A 17,390-nucleotide genomic window follows, 5' to 3' on the forward strand; every position below is an offset into this window, starting at 1 on the left:
ATGTTAATCATTTCAGGGCCATATGCCAGACAACTAGAGACCACCCTTATAGCCCGAAGCCTGCTAAAATTATTCAGACTAGCCAATCTGAATCCGTTCACTGTATTCCTGACTTGCTATTCCCGAGGAAATCCCAGTAAAGTCCATGGCCAAAACCTTCCCCTCACTCCTATCTTCTTTCTCTGTCACTAGGACTGTGTCACTAAACTTTGATTTTTTTTCTGAACTTATTCTCTGTCTCCTCTTATTCTCTGTCTCAGCTGCACCCAGCTGAACATCTCATAAAAGAATATAAAACAACCAGACTTTTGTTAGTAAACACGATGTAGTCTATACAGAAGTCTGTACACTTGAAATTTAAATAATATTATAAACCAATGTGAACTCAATAAAAAGAAAAATTCAAAACAGAAGTTCTGTTCCTGGTGGAATACTATTATCTGTGAAGTCTTGCTTTTAAGTGTTTTTAAGGCGGGTGTATTTCAGTGTTGCCTTAATACAAGTATACAGCCCTCAGTCAGCTCTTGGGACACAGTGTTTACTCCAAAGACACATCCACCTGGGTTCAAGGAAAATGTGAGGAATTTCATAAGCTCTGCTGGCCTTGAACTTCACTTCCTTCTGCTCCACACGGGGTATTATCTGAATTTTTCAGTTTCCAGCCTTACAGCAATTTCTTTCACTGGACTGCTTGGAGTTTCACCCCATGCATGCTCATGTAGAGTTAGCCAATAATTTCAGGGGACATACAAAGATTATTGGGGATTTCCCTGGTGGGCTCCCTCCCTGGATTTCTCTTCTCATGTGGCAGATGTTCTGCCAGCCCCATACTCAGATCTCTCAATTGTCACACAAGTAAGACTCCCTCTTTCTGCTTGATCTCTACCATCCATGCACCATGTGGGTGTGGGTGGGTTCTAAGTTCAGAAAATGGATAGATATGGATCTCCCGGTTTTATTCCATTCTTTCAAAGGTGGGATGCTTTTCATTTTCTGATTGCTTTTACTCACTCACTCAGCAGTTCATTTTTACAATGTGTGTTGATTTTATATTTGTTATTTCTAGAAGGTTTAGTCGGACATAGCTGTTTTGCTTGCTGTAAGTCTTAAGTATATACATTATTAAATTATTTAATATTTTGAAATTATTATAGTTATAGTAAGGAAGGAAATAATAAATACATTTCAATATCTTAACTCTATGACATTAGTGATTCATTTCTTTTCTGCTCCTTTATAGTAATATTTTTCCACATTAATTATCTGCTCAAAAGCCATTTTGTTATATTAAGTAATTGTACCTTAAAAGAAGACAATATAATTGGCTACATACAGGTGATTATCTATCTATCTATCTATCTATCTAATCTATGTACCATCTATCTATCTATCATCTATCTAGAAAATAAAGATTAATGCAATTAATAACTCAGCAAAAGGACAAGTTATGATGCTCTAGTTATATTCCTACAACAAAAGGGACATTATCGTATGCATCTAAATATATTCCACCCTAAAATAAAAGGTGCCTCACAGAACATTAGTTAAAAATACTTCAATACCAAGACTACGCTGAAACTCTTGTACTCAGTAGTTACATGGACTCAGAGTTGTTCACACGTGATTCACCTGGTTGAGAAAGAACCTCATCCTATTTTCAAGAAGTGTGTAGTTTAAAAATTAGTGTTTTATATCCATTTTGGAGCCAGTCTATTACTGTTCCTAAAGAAAGCTGTACAAGAACATATCAGGGAATGAACTCAAGAAATTATTGTGAAACCACTAACAGGAATTGAGAAATTTTGCAAAGCTCTTTGAACTTTGATATTTACTAAGTGACCTCAATTAACTTGGTTTATGGTAGCGCACATAAATTCAGAGTCACACGGGATAACTGCTAACGAAGAAGATTTAAAACCCCAAACATCACAACTGAAATATTTGTATTAATATGCCATTGGGAATATCAAACATGCTGTTACTAATCAATGTCCTTCTCACCTTCTGGGTTTCCTGTGCTCATGGACAAGGTAAGTTGAAAACAGGTCAGAACTCTCAGCTTCCCTCTTAAATGTGACTTCATGTTATGTCTACTTTCATGGGTCGTTTTTTTTAAATGAACTAACTAGTAGGAATAGTCTGTATTGTGACATCATAATAGAGAATAACTGTATAGAAAAATTATCTCATATTCATCTAAGGGGAAAATAAAATAATTTATGTTTTCTCTGTTTCCTGAGTTCCACAGAGAAAGAACTCGTAATATTCATGGAGACAGGTGACTGTGCTCACACGGCTTTAGGAAATACGTCACAATAAAAGCCACAGTCTCACTTCAAAATGTATGGAGGTTTCTTGCTTTTAATACAAGGAACGCCTTGAGACTGGGATATCTTCATAATCTTGCATATGTTGATGGTTTTATGGATTCAAACACGAAAACTCATTAAAACAAATATATGCAGTTGACTTCAATTATTTATCTAATATTATTATTATTATTTATTTCCATTATACCTTAATAAAACTGTTAAAAGTTATTAACATCACAATCAATTTACTATTTCAGCAGAATTAGCAGCAGGTAAAAAAAGAACATCTATTTCAACAAAAGTGGAATATAGTCTTAGTTTCTAGTGGAATGACAATAAATCTTAATTTATATTTCTGAGTTCACTTGTAAATGTTGAGTAAATAAATAAATTGTTTTCAGATCATTAACTCTGTCATATTGATCACTGATTTATTTTTGCCTTTATAGTAGATTTTCTATATTAATAGAAATTAATAATCTCTGGAGGCAATCCCTGTATATTAGAGAATCATCTCTTATAACAAATATAATTGTAGATTCTTTAACTTATCTTTAAATTAAAAAGCAACTATATTTTTCTGTGTATTAGTTCTAATAGCTTTTTTCACATATTAGTTCTTTAAGATTTTATTGATGTAATTACTTTTTTCTCTTTCCTTAATATCTTTATAAATTCTTCACTATGATATCTTTCTAGATTCTCATTTCTTTTAAAATCAAATACTCTCATTTCCAATTTAATGTAAACAAAACCTCTAATGTGCATTAAGACCCTTCATTGCACCATTTATCAATACAATATAAATCACTATGCTTTATTCCTTAATTACAAGAAGAATTCATTTTAATAATTGGCTGCATGCTGGGTTTTGTTTGCTATTTAAATCTACATTTGGGCAATTTCCTTCACTAGCAAATAACAGGAACACACAAAGCTTTCTGTCCAGTTTAAAACTATTTTCCTTCAGTGAACTCTTTCTAAAAGTAGCCTTTGACCTGAATGCCCTGTAAATTTGGGTTGCACCAATGTTTCTCAAAGGTGAAAGGAATCCACTTAGGGGAAGAACACATTTATGCAGATAGAAACATCTCTGTGTATTTAGTGGACATGGGTTGAATTGTGTCTCTCCAAAATTCATATGTTGAATTCCTAACTCCTCAGACTCAGAATGTGACTGATTCTGTGGAGATAGGGTCGTTTTTTGTTTTCTGTTTTGTGAGGAAGATCAGCCCTGTGCTAACATCCGATGCCAACCCTCCTCATTTTGCTGAGGAAGACTGGCCCTGGGCTAACATCCGTGCCCATCTTCCTCCACTTTATATGGGACGCCACCACAGCATGGCTTGACAAGCGGTGCGTGGTGAGCACCCAGGATCCAAACCTGCGAATCACGGTCCCCGAAGCTGAGCACGCACAGTTAACAGCTGCACCACTCAGCAGGTCCGGGAAATAGGGTCTTGGGTCTTTAAAAAGGTAATTCAGTTAAAATGAGGTCATGAGGATGGGCCCTAATCCAATACAACTGATGTCTGTATGAGAGGAGGAAATTAGGACAGGGACATGTAGAGGGAAGACCATGGAGAGACACAGGGAAAGGGTGGCCGTCTAGAAGCCTCAGAGAGAGGCCACAGAGGAAACCAATCTGCTGACACCGTGATCTCAGACTTAGCCTCTAGAAAGGTGAGAAAATAAATTTCTGTTAGTTTAGGCGCCCAGTCTGTAGTGCTTTGTTATGGCAGCCCTAGCAAATGAATATGGTGGTACTTATATATTCTTAAATGGACAGTAATAATCAAAAATTATTTCGTATATTCCTCTCAAGTATATATACACACCTACATCCATATATTTAGAAGACATTCGTCAGAATTCAGTAATTATATCTTGGTTATATGTTTGTTGCTGATTTTTATCCTTTATGAATATTTTATATTCAAATTCTCTTCACTGATTCACTGAAAATGTTATACATAGTCGTATATACATATATATATATATATATTCATATCTGTAAGTGTATTTCTTCATCCATATGTCCTATGCAACATGTTACCTGGACTGGGAGACAAGGGATGGAAAGGGCTAGGATATCTTAGGGGATTTCCACAGAAGACAGAGGAAGAAGAGGCACAGGAAGTGAGTGGAGAACTAGAAACATTCCTGCCAACCCAGCAGAAGCAAATGTCTTAGATATGGGAGGTTTAGTGGCTAGAACGCCTTTCATTTTCTTCCTCAGTGTTTACATGTTTCTGTGTGATTTTAATTTGAGAAATACTTCTAAAGAACTTAAACATCATGAGCTCCTCAAATACTTTGTCGTCTTAATTACAGATTGTCCCAGTGCTCAAATCACTAACACATGTGGAATAACTAAGCTAAACAGAATAATAAATTCATCAATGTGATTATTAAGAATAAGTAGAATTATTCATTAACTTAGGATACTACTTTTTTTCTTAAGGAAGAACTTGTGATTTTCCAGAAATAAAACATGGAAGCATATATGATGAAAACAGATATAAACAAAGCTTCCCAGTTGCTATGGGAAAATATTTCTACTACTCCTGTGATTACAGCTTTGTGTCTCCTTCACAATCACTCTGGACTCTAATAATGTGTACAGAGGAAGGATGGTCACCTGCACCAAAGTGTCTCAGTGAGTAATCCAGATTACTGATCATTATCCAGATAAATTATTCAGTGTATTCAGTGAGTGGAGGGAGGGTGCCTGACGGAATCACAGAGCCTTAGACAGCGATGGGGGAAGGGACTGGAGGAGCCAGCAAAGATAAATATGTCACCCTTCTTTTGTAAGAAGCTGTGGGTGGAAATCAAACCAGAAGAAAACAAGACACAAACTTTGTGGCATATCTGAATCTTTGAATTTCACATACCATGGTCAATATTTTTTTTATATTTTATTATTATAAATTTCTAATATTTAATTTAAACACTCATGTGGTAGTTTAATGAACATAGATATTTTCAAGAGAATTTGTCTTTATATGTAATTTCTGATTCAAAATGTGCTGTTCCTTTGAATATTCAAGCAGCATTTTTTACTATTTTCCTAATATTTGTGGTTTTTATTAATCACATCTTTGTTCTTTAAAATTGCCTCTGTCTTACTCTCTCAATGAGTGCAGACAAAAAGCAGAGACGTGAAGAAGACAGAATCATGAAAGAGAAAAGCAAAAGAGACAAAGGAGATGAACATCATCTCCTCCTCCTCTAGAAAGCGATCTATACAAGCAAATGAGAAATAAAACAGTAACTTCTGATATCTAAAGGAACTTAGAAATGTCTAATGTTTTATATATGCAAGTAATGATTAATGACATTATATATTAATTTTTTAACATGCATGAACCATTTTTTAGAAAACTAATTTTTGTGCTTGATTTCTCTTTTGAAGTTTGCAAAATGTAATACTCTTTCATTATAAGATTTATATTAGTCAACTTTCGGGTTTGTAGGACAGTGCTTTTTCCCTTGGGTGGAAAATGGTCATTCTGCATCATCAGGACAAACACACCGGGAAGGTGACACTGTGCAAATCGTCTGTGATTCAGGCTACAGCCTTCCAAATAATCAGAGCGGCATTACATGTGCAGAAAGTGGCTGGTCCAGCCCTCCTAGATGCAGTCATATCCGTAAGTAAAATATCAAAATACCACCCTCTAATATCCTGTATTTTTTTTATGAAATAACGATATTAAATATATGCAGTATTGTTGTTACTATCGTCACCTTTTTAGTCTTAGGATTCCAATTGTGTTTACATAGATATGCAAATCTCTGGATAATCACGAGAAAAGCATTTTGTTTACTTACATAAATGAAACATAAGCAGTATTAGAAAAAACTAATCAAGACCACAGTGAAAAACTTTGAAAGACACTTATATGTTTACGTAACACAAATTTAATGTTTATAATGAAATTATGCAAAATCGGTTGACACAACATGAGGATAAAATTAAATTTTACGTAGAATGATAATTAAAATATCACATTTGGGAAATCCTATGGCTAGCAAACATATTTACTTGTCATTTATCTCTTTTGGTAAATGTTACATTTAGATCATCTAGAGACTAGCACAAAAGTATTGATAATTTCCACCCTGTTAGAACTTTGTACTTTTGAAATTTAGGTTTCCAGTGTATAATTCATAACGTGGAAATCCCTTTCATAGGAAACCATATTAAAAATAGGAATATATTGCAGCCTAAGTTAGTTGGAGTTTCTCATACTTTCATTTGGAAACCAAAGAGTTGCTGAATTTGAATACAGGACTTGGGGACCCTGAGAATAAGATTCCTAAAGCTTGAAGAGAACAGTCTCTATTCTGGCCCTCTATATCTTCCCACTCCATCTGGAATATTGGTTATCATTCATTCATCTAATCAATATTTATTGTGCACCTTTTATATGCCAAGCACTACTACAGATGTTGGAGATCAATGCTCTAAGAGTCAGTGTCTCTTTATCATAGACTATAATGTCAAGTCGGAGAATGATGGTAAAAATAACAATAAGGTAAAAGAAGAAAATAGAAAATTAAAGATTATGAATTGTGCACAGTATGAAGGATAATATTAAGAAAGTGACTGGGGGAGGGGCATGTTTCACGTAAGATAGCTTTGGAATCTTCTCCAACCTTAAGGTTGACGCCTGGAGAGAAGGAGTCAGAAAAATGGCCTAAAAGCATCTAAAGGCCTGGAATCTTTGAAGAAAAACAAGGACACCAGTGTGGCTAAGGATAAGGCAAAGTGTTGAATTAACTAATTTAGGAGTCATAGGCCTTGATAAATATTTTGGATTTCAGTCTATGTGCAATTAGAAACCTCTGGGAGGTTTTAAGCAGGGAATCAACACACAATGAATTTAAAATAAGATCACTATGGTTGCTATTTGGAAAAGGGATCAAAAGTGACCAAGAAGAGAAGGGAAAGCCAATTATCAGAACATTACCATATTTCAAATTTGGCATGTTCTGGGGGTCAAGGAAATGAAGAAAAGAAGTGTTTTTCTAGGCTTTCAGTTTGTGTTATTTGCAATGTAGAAAAAAAAGAATTGGACTGCCTCATACAGGCTGAATATCACTATATGTCAAGTATACTTTTAAAAAATGGAAAACAAAAGAAATCAAGAAGAATCTTAACACAGTGGAGCAAAATATATATATATATTATATATAATTATAGGAATTGAAGTCTATGCACACTCATGTCTGACATTTTTCACTCAATGACATTTATAATATTTAAAAAATTATACATTCAGTTGAACATATCAGTCGTTTATTCTTTTTTTTAACGAATAATATTTCCTTGTATTTATATACAATAATCTGTTTATCCGTTCTCCTCTTGCTAGAAATTTGGGCTGCTTTTTCTGATTGTGAATAAGTCTGTTACATACAGTCTTGTTTGAGTCTTTGGTGAGTAGCAGGGGATATCCATTTCTATTTCTCTTGGGTAAATATTTGAGGTGAAATTGCTGGATCGTAAGCTAGAAACATGCTTACCTCTATAAGACACTACTACGAAGTTCTCCAAAGTGGTTGTCACCAACACGGTAGGAGAGTTGTAATTGTTCCACCTCCTCAGTAACATTTAGGTTTGTACGTCTTTGTGCTTTTAGCCATTGTATTGGCTGTGAAAAAGTATTTCCCTTGCAATGTAGATTGCACATCCTTGATGACTAGTGGTGCTGAGCACAATTTCATGTGGTTATAGGCCATTTGTATATCTTCTTTTAAAGTATCTGTTCAACACTTGGGCCCAATTTTGGCTCCTATTTGCATGGAATGTCTTTTCATCCTTTTACTTTCAGTCACTTTCAGTCTTCATATCCAAAGTGAGTCTCTGATGATTAGTGATGCTGAGCAACGTTTCATGTAACTGTTGACAATTTGTAAGTCTTCTTTGGGAAAATTTTTATTCAGATTCTTAATCCAGTTTTTAATTAGATATTTTGTGGGTGTTTTTTTTTTTTTTTTTTGATTTGCATGAGTTCCTTATATACTTTGGGTATTAACCCCTTATCAGATAGATGGCTTGCAAATATTTTCTCCCATTCGGTAGGTTGTCTTTTCATTGTATTGCTTCTATCTTTTGTTGTGCAGAAGTATTTTAGTGTAATATAGTACCACTTGTTTATTTTTTCTTTTGTTGCTTATGCTTTGGTGCCATATACAAAAATATTATTGCCAAGACCAACGTCAAGGAGTTTTATCGTTTGAAGTCTTACACTTAACACTCTAACCCATTTAAAGTTAACTTTTGTACGTAGTGAAAGTTATGGGTCCAATTTCATTCATTTACATTTGATATCTAGTTTTCCTAACACCATTTATTGCAGGGAGTATCATTTTCCCATTGAGTAATTTTGGCTCCATTGTCAAATCTTAGTAGACCGTATCTCCATGGGTTTATTTCTGTACTCTCAATTCTATTCTATAACTGTTTTTATGCCATTAACATAGTGTTTTGATCATTAATCTTTGTAATCTATTTTGAAATCACCAAGTGTGATGCATCCAGCTTTGTTTTTTGTTTTTTAGCCACCTCAGTATTTCTTTGACTATTTTGAGTCTTTTGTGGTTCCATATGAAATTTAGGATTGCTTTGTCTATTTCTGTGAAAAATGTCTTTGGAATTCTGGTAGGGATTGCATTGAATCTATAGATGGCTTTGGGTAGTATAGACATTTAAACAATATTCTTCTAATCCATGAAGGTGGAATATTTTCTCATTTATTTGTGTTTCTTTAATTTCTTTTATCAATGTCTTCTAGTTTTCAGTGTGTAGATCTTTCAGTTCCTTGGTTAAATTTATTCCGAAATACTTTGTTGGTTTCCATGTTATTGTAAATGAGATTGTTTTCTTTATTTCTTTTTCAGATAGTTTGTTGTTAGTGTATACAAATGCACTGATTTTTACATGTTTGCTTTGTAACCTGCATCTGTACTAAATTTGTTTATTAGTTCTAACAGTTTTTTGGTAGAGTTTTTAGAATGTTCTACAGCATGTCATCTCCAAACACAGAAAATTTAATTTCTTCCTTTAGATTTGGATGCCTTTCGTATCTTTTTCTTGGCTAAATGCTCTGGTTAGGACTTCCGGTACTATGTTGAATAGCAACAGTAAGAGTGGACAACCTTGTCTTGTTTCTGAACTTAGAGGAAAATTTTCAGCATTTCACCACTGAACATGATGTTAGCTGTAGACGTCTCATTTATGACATTTATTAGGTTGAAATATGTTCCTTCTAACCCAATTTGTTGAGAGTTTTTATCATGAAAAGATGTTGAATTTTGTCAAATGCTTTTTCTGCATCTATTGAGATAATCATATGGTTTTTATCTTTAATTCTATTAATGTGGTATAACACTTATTGATTTGTGTATGTAGAACCATCCTTGCATCCTAGGGATAAATTCTACCTGATCATGATGTCTCTTGATTTTTCTATTATTTTTCTGGGCTCTATCGTGAATCAATAGGGAACTGCAAATAGAAACCACAATGAAATATCACTTCACACCTGAAAGATTGGCTATTATCAAAAACACAAGAGATAACAAGTCTTGGTGAGAATGTGGAGAAAACGAAGCCTTGTGCACTGTTGGTGGGAATATAAATTCGTACAGCCACTATAGAGAACAGTATAGGGTTTCCCTAAAAAATTAAAAAAAAAAAAAACTACCAGCAATGATCCAGCAATTCTGCTTGTTGGTATATATCCAAAGGAAACAAAATCACTATCTTGAAGATATATCAGCCTCCCCATCTTCATAGCAGCAGTATTCACAATTTTCAAGAGATGGAAGTTACCTGTGTCCATTGATGGATGAATAAAGAAACTGTGATATAATATTATTCAGTCATAAAAAATGGAAATCTTACCATTTGAGACAACATGGGTGTACCTTGAGGCGTTAGGTGAGCTAAGTTAGATAGAGAAAGACAAATACTGTATGACCTCACATATACGTGGAATCTGAAAAAGCTGAATTCATAGAGAGTAGAATGGTGGTTGCCTGGAGTGGGGGGTTGTGGGAAATGGGAAGACGTTGGTCTAAGTGTACAGATTTCGAGTTATAAAATAAATCAGTCCTGGGGATCTAATGTATAGCAAGGTGACTATAGTTGACAATACTGTACTTCAGTCATGCACAGCGTAATGATGTTTGGGTCAGTGATGGAACCCATATGTGATGGTAGTCTCATAAGATAATAAGTGGAGATGAAAACTTCCTCTTGCCTACTGACGTTGTAGCCATTGTAACATCATAACGCAATGCGTTACTCCTGTATTTGTAGTGATGCTGGTGTAAACAGACCTGCCCTGCTGCCATTCATATAAAAGCATAGCACACACAATTTTGTACAGTACATAATACTTGATAAAGATAATAAAGGACTATGCTCCTGGATTATTTATTTCCTATACTATACTTAGAGTACACTCTTTGTACTTATAAAAAAAAAGTTCACTCTAAAGCAGTGTGCCATGGCACAGCAGCAGTAGCCTCACACATCTCCTGTTTGCTGTGTCTCTTGATTGCATCCTCTTCTCTTCCACTTGATTTATCTCGTGTTGTTTTCCTCATTATGGCCCCTCAGTGTACAGAATTGACTGATAATGTTGTCAGTGAGAGGCCACGTCAAGGGATGGGCCTGGAAACAAAATTAAAAGTGATGAAGGACTATGAAGGTGGGAAATCAGTGATGGTTATTTCTCACCAGTCAGGCATGTCCCTTTTCACCATTGCCATAATCTTGAAGAACAAGAACAAAGTGATAGAAGCTGTTAAAGGATCTGGTTCATTGAAGGCAATGAGACTAAGAAAACTTCAAGAAGGGCCTATATCAGACATGGAGAAACTTCTAATGACTTGGATTGAAGACTAGACACAGAAGCGCACCCCTCTCAGCACCATGACAATCACAATCAGAGCAAAATTTTGTTTGCAATGTTGACAGGAAAGGCTGGACCCAACAGTAACATTTTTTTACTGGTGGCTCTCAGTGGTTTAAAGGATTCAAGAATTGTTACTTGTTATATAATGCGAAAGTGAATTGTGAGTCATGAGTGCTGATGTAAAGACAGCTGAAGAATTTCTGGAAGCTCTAAATAAGCTGATGGTGGAGGAAAATTACTTGCCAGAGCAAATATTCAATACAGATGAAACTTCCCACTTCTGGAAACAGATGCCTGAATGGTCTTTCTTCCATAAGGAGGCCAAGTCAATGTGAGGTTTCAAGTTTTTAAGAGGAGGACAACAGTCTTTCTTGGGGACACTATTACAAGCTACAAACTGAAATCCTTTGTTACCTGGCACAGTGATCACCCAAGGGCCTTCCAGCATATCAGTAAGCACACGCTGCCAGTGTATCAGAGGAGCAATGAGAAGTCATGGATGATCCAGCTCCTCTTCCAAAACGCCCTCCTCAATTGCTACACCACTGAAATGAAGAAGTACTTTTGAAGAATAATATACCTTTCAAGATTTTGCTTATTGTTGATAATGCTCCTGGCCATCCTCCTTTTATTGGTAATCTTCATTCCAATATCAAAGCAGTGTTTCTTCCTCCAAACACCACCAACCAATGGATCAAGGAGTTATAGCAGCTTTTAAGGCCTGCTACCTGAGGAGGACCCTTGCCCAGGCTATTGCTGAATCTGAGAAAAATGCAATTCTGAAAGGATTGTAGCATCTATGACCGCATCAAGAGCCTTACCTGGGCTTTGGGTGGTGTCTCGAAGGAGTATATGTATGGCATCCGGAAGAAGACACTCAAGAGGTTAACCCATGACTTCAAAGGATTTGCGAAGGAAGAAGAGGTTGCAAAAATCAACAAGACTGTGGTTGAGATGGCAAAAAAACTTTAAGCTGGGTGTCGATGATGATGATATTCAGGAGCTCCTAGAGGTTGTTGCTGAGGTGTTGATTAATGAGAAGTTGTTGAAACTAGAACAGGAATGCATAACTGAAGAAGAGGCAAGAGAAAAGGAAACTGCAGGAGAAAAAGAAGAAAAACCCCCAAGAAGATTTACAGTATAAGTTTTGGCAGAAGCTTTTGCAGACTTCAACAAGCTCCTTAAAAAGTTTGGGTAGCTGGCCCTGTGGCCTAGTGGTTATGTTCAGCGCACTCTGCTTTCATGTCCCAGGTTCGATTCCTAGGTGTGGACTACACTGCTCATCAGTAGCCATGCTGTGGTGGCAACCCACATATAAAATAGAGGAAATTGGCACAAATGTCACTGCAGGGCAAATCTTCCTCTGCAAAAAAAAAAAAAAAAGTTTGAAAACATGAACCTCACACTAAAAGTTTTTCATTACTAGAGAGTAATGTTCATGGTATGTTATCTGCTTAAAAGCAAATCTATGATGAGAAAATAAATAAGCCAAGCAAACCTCCATAGACATATTTCTGAAAAGAGTGACACTTCCTCAAGACACCCTCACGCAGGTCCTTCAGGGAGTATTCCAGACGAAGGCATTGTTACTGTAGGAGATGACATGCATGTTTTTCCCCTGAAGACCTTCCAGTGGGACAAGATGTGGAGGAGGAAGACAGTCCTATTGATGATCCTGACTTGTGTAGGCCTAGGCTAATTGTGTGTTTGTGTCCTAGTCTTTAACCAAAAAGTTACAAAATAAAAAAAAAAATTAAATAAATTTAAAATAGCAAAAAAGCCTATAGACTAAGGATATAAAGAAAGAAAATATTTTTGCGTAGTTGTACAATGTATTTGTGTTTTAAGCTAATTGTTATTACAATGGAGTCAAAAAGTTAAAAAAAATTAGGAAATTTTTAAGTAAAAAATTACAGTAAGTTAAAGTTAATTTACTTTGGAAGAAAGAAAAGGATTTTTAAAAATAAATTTAGTGTAGCCTAAGCATACATTGTTTATAAAGTCTAGAGTGTACAGTGATGTCCTAGGTCTTCACATTCACTCATCACTCAACTCATTGACTCACCCAGAGCAACTTCCAGTTCTGCAAGCTCCATCCATGGTAAGTGCCCTATACAGGTGTATCATTCTTTCTTTTATATTGTATTTTTACTGTACCTTTTGTATGTTTAGATATGTTTAGATATGTGAATACTTATCATTGTGTTACCATTGCCTACAATATTCAGTACAGTGACACGCTGTAGCTAGGTCTGTAGCCTAGGAACAATAGGCTCTACCACACAGCCTAGGTGTGTAGTAGGCTATACCATCTAGGTTTGTGCAAGTACACTCTATGATGTTCGCATAATGACAAAATCATCTTATGATACATTTTTCAGAATGTATTCCTGTCATTATGTGACACCTGACTGTACAGATAGAAAGAAAGGCATAGGAATTGAGAGTGTATGCCAAGGGCTCTTCAATCATACAGCACTTGTCTTTTTGTGACTGGCTTATTTCACTTAGCATAATGTCCATGGCGTTCCATGTTGTAGCAGGACGTAATAGGATTTCCCTCCCTTTTAAGGCTGAATGATAATCCATTGTATCATGTACCATATATTTTTTTAATCCATCCATCCATCAATAGGGATACTTCCAACTCTTGGCTATTGTGAATACTGCTGCTATGAACATGAGTGTGCAAATCTCTCTATGAGACTCTGCTTGCAATTCTTTTGAGCATATATACCCAAAAGTGGGATTGCTGGATCATATGGTATTCTATTTTCAATTTAGTAAGGAACCTCTACAGTGTTTTCCACAGCAGTTGTACCATTTTACAATCTCACCAAATGTACACCAGATTGTTAATGTGTTATGTGTGCATTCAGGTGCGGTGAAGGAAGGGCTGAAAAATGTGACTCAGCTCATGTGATTCAAATTTCTTCAATGAATCATTTCTGTCCTCAGATATCACAAATCCTGGTATTATATATTTAGCTCTATTTTTATTTGCTTAATTTTAACCTGTGTTTTCATTTGGTCTTTGAATTAATCAAATCATTTTTTTCTTAGACTCTAGAGGAAAATGTGGGCGCCCTCCACCCATTGACAATGGAGACCTTACCTCATTCCCGTTACCAACATATGCTACAGGATCCTCAGTTGAGTACCAATGCCAGTCCTTGCATGTGCTTCAGGGAAACAGGAATATAATATGTAGGAATGGACAGTGGTCAGAACCACCACGATGCTTAGGTAAGTATATTAATATTCTCACGGATCCTGGGAAAATCAGTGTAATGAGTATGATGTTTGCTGTTTATAATGGAGTTTTCATGGATTAACAACCAACCATTCTGTTGAATGCTTGCTATGAAACATTAGTATGTGATGAAGTCAAGTTTGAAAAATTCTTGTTGAAGCACAAACAGCAACAAAAGATTCTTTAATGAAAGCTCTTCAGGGGATAATTGACATTATGGATCTTTGATTATAACATTTAATTATCATAGATTAAACATAGCACCTCATTTTCACATCATTAGTTATTTAAAATGGTTTAAATTTACATGCTGGATTTTCAGTGAGTTCCTTTAGCAAAGGGTTTAAGAATGAAGTTCTGGACCAGTGTAGAAGATTCTACTCGAGTCTGATATTTTGTGGAAAATATTTGTGTACTCCTTAATGTTTTATTTTCATTTTTTTGCCTTCAGATGCATGTGTTATATCAGAAGAAATGATGGAAAAACATAAGATAGAACTGCGATGGTCGTATGACAAAAAATTGTATTCTGAAACAGGGGACACTGTTGAATTTACATGTAAACATGGATATCGTAAAAAGACACCGCCTGAAACATTTCGAACAACCTGTCGGGAAGGGAAAATGGCGTATCCCACCTGTGGATAGAACAATAGTTAAAATCGATTCGTAAAATTCACATAGGTAAATTCACTCTGAATTTTTCATTATTAATCCAATTCCTCTCAGTTTATTTCTTCAAGTATTGTTTAACTCATTTTTACTCGTAAATCAGAATTTGTATAAATTATTACATGGACGATGTGATTACAATCTGAGAGACCAATGAATGACTTCTAAAATGACCTTATTAAAACTTGGCAAACCAAAGTGCTGTGCGTCCTGTCCATCAAATATCTGTGGCTAGAAACTAGATGCAATCACTTCGGTGTCTGCTTCCAACCATCCATCTTCCAACTTTCTCAAAGCTTTCTTCATAGCTTCTGAGGCTTCCTGAGACTCTCTATTTCAGAGGAAATGGGAAAAAAAAAGGCTTGTCTCCATCTTCAAAATAACATCACTTCGCAAACACATAAAAAGCAAACTATGTCATATCAAAGTTAGTAATAAGATGTCAGTAGTATTTACTTACTTTTGCTTACTTCACAATAGATAAAGAAACCAAAAAGTGATGAAATGCATGATTTTCTACAAGACGTCTATCTAGCACACATCACAATTCAAACTGATCATAAAGAGGAATTAGAATCTAAATGGGTGCATTGCTAGCATAACCTTGACATGAAACGTGATAAGCTCTCCAATATCAGGTATAAACATGCGCACACACTGGCTTTGAGCACTGAGAAATGTTTATAGAACAAAGATTGGCAGGAAGTACAATAAAATATTTACCATAACTAGACTTAAATTCAGAGGTAATTGGAGTAAGATTTGGTGTTTAACTCTTCATACTTAGCTGTATTTTCCAATAATTCTTTGCAATTTTTCTATCTCTAATATATATCATTGTTGAACCATAAGAATATGTGGTTTTAAAATAAAGGTGTATGAAAAGTAAGACAATACATGTGGGGAACTATAAAGACCTCTTTGGTAATGATCTTCAGATCTAATAGCTTTTTTATGATTTTGCTGGTATAGAAGGTTTTGGAGACATTCAACCACAAGCGTCTGAAATATGATTTTTATGTTCCCATATTTCAAAACAGCATAATTAGTTAAAATCTGTTGAATATAAACATTTTTAATTTCTACAAAATATGAAAATTTTAAGATGAAAGTAAAGATATATATAATTAAGGTAAAAATATTTTAATGTGATACCTTGTTACTTTGTAATGCATCAAATCAAGTGGCAATATTAGAATGAAAGACCTGACTGTCACCAATGGAGCCGACTTATATAAATCTGAATTACTGGTGACAGCCATTTTTATCATATATATATGAATATAATGATGTACAACTGAAATTTATATAATATCATGAACCACTGTGAACTCAAAAAACAATACAAAACAGAAGTTCTGTTCCTGGTGGAACACTATTACCTTTGAAAACTTGGTTTTAAGTGTTTTTAAGGCGGGTCTATTTCAGTGTTGCCTTAATACAAGTATACAGCCCTCAGTCAGCTCTTGGGACATAGTGTTTACTCCAAAGACACATCCACCTGTGTTCAAGGAAAATGTGAGGAATTTCATAAGCTCTGCTGGCCTTGAACTTCACCTCCTTCTGCTCCACACGGGGTATTATCTGAATTTTTCAGTTTCCAGCCTTACAGCAATTTCTTCCACTGGACTGCTTGGAGTTTCACCCCATGCATGCTCATGTAGAGTTAGCCAATAATTTAGGGGAAATATGAAGACTATTAGGGATTTCCCTGGTGGGCTCCCTGGATTTCTCTTCTCACGTGGCAGATGTTTTGCCAGCCCCATACTCGGATCTCTCAATTGTCACACAAGTAAGACGCCCTCTTTCTGCTTGATCTCTACCATCCATGCACCATGTGGGTGTGGGTGGGTTCTAAGTTCAGAAAACGGATAGATATGGATCTTCTAGTTTGATTCCATTCTTTAAAAGGTGGGATGCTTTTCATTTTCTGATTGCTTTTACTCGCTCACTCAGCAGTTCATTTTTATAATGTGTGTTGATTTTATTTGTTATATCTAGAAGCTCTGATATAAGCTCTTTTGCTTTCTGGAAGTCTTAATTGCATGCATTACTAAATTATTTAATATTTTGAAGTTATCATAGTTATAGTAAGGAAGGAAATAAATAAATAAATTCACTTCAACAGGTTAACTGTATGACGTTGGTGACATTTATTTTCTGCTCCTCTATAGTAATATTTTTTCCATATTAATTATCTGCTTGAAAGAAATTTTC

The 17,390-nt window shown here is 35.3% G+C and overlaps 1 protein-coding gene across 1 annotated transcript; it reads left to right on the forward strand.

The window, feature by feature from the left end:
- The first annotated feature begins 1,951 nt into the window (after positions 1 to 1,951).
- On the forward strand, positions 1,952 to 15,149 carry LOC106800087 (complement factor H-related protein 2-like). Its single transcript, XM_014794141.2, has 5 exons — positions 1,952 to 2,030; positions 4,777 to 4,971; positions 5,792 to 5,968; positions 14,312 to 14,494; positions 14,953 to 15,149. Exons 1-5 carry the CDS (start codon positions 1,952 to 1,954, stop codon positions 15,147 to 15,149), a joined length of 831 nt encoding a protein of 276 aa, XP_014649627.2.
- The last annotated feature ends 2,241 nt before the right edge of the window (positions 15,150 to 17,390 follow it).

The sequence above is a fragment of the Ceratotherium simum genome, chromosome 36 (genome assembly GCF_057802395.1).
Source record: "Ceratotherium simum simum isolate JZ-2026a chromosome 36, ASM5780239v1, whole genome shotgun sequence".
NCBI lineage: Eukaryota > Metazoa > Chordata > Mammalia > Perissodactyla > Rhinocerotidae > Ceratotherium > Ceratotherium simum.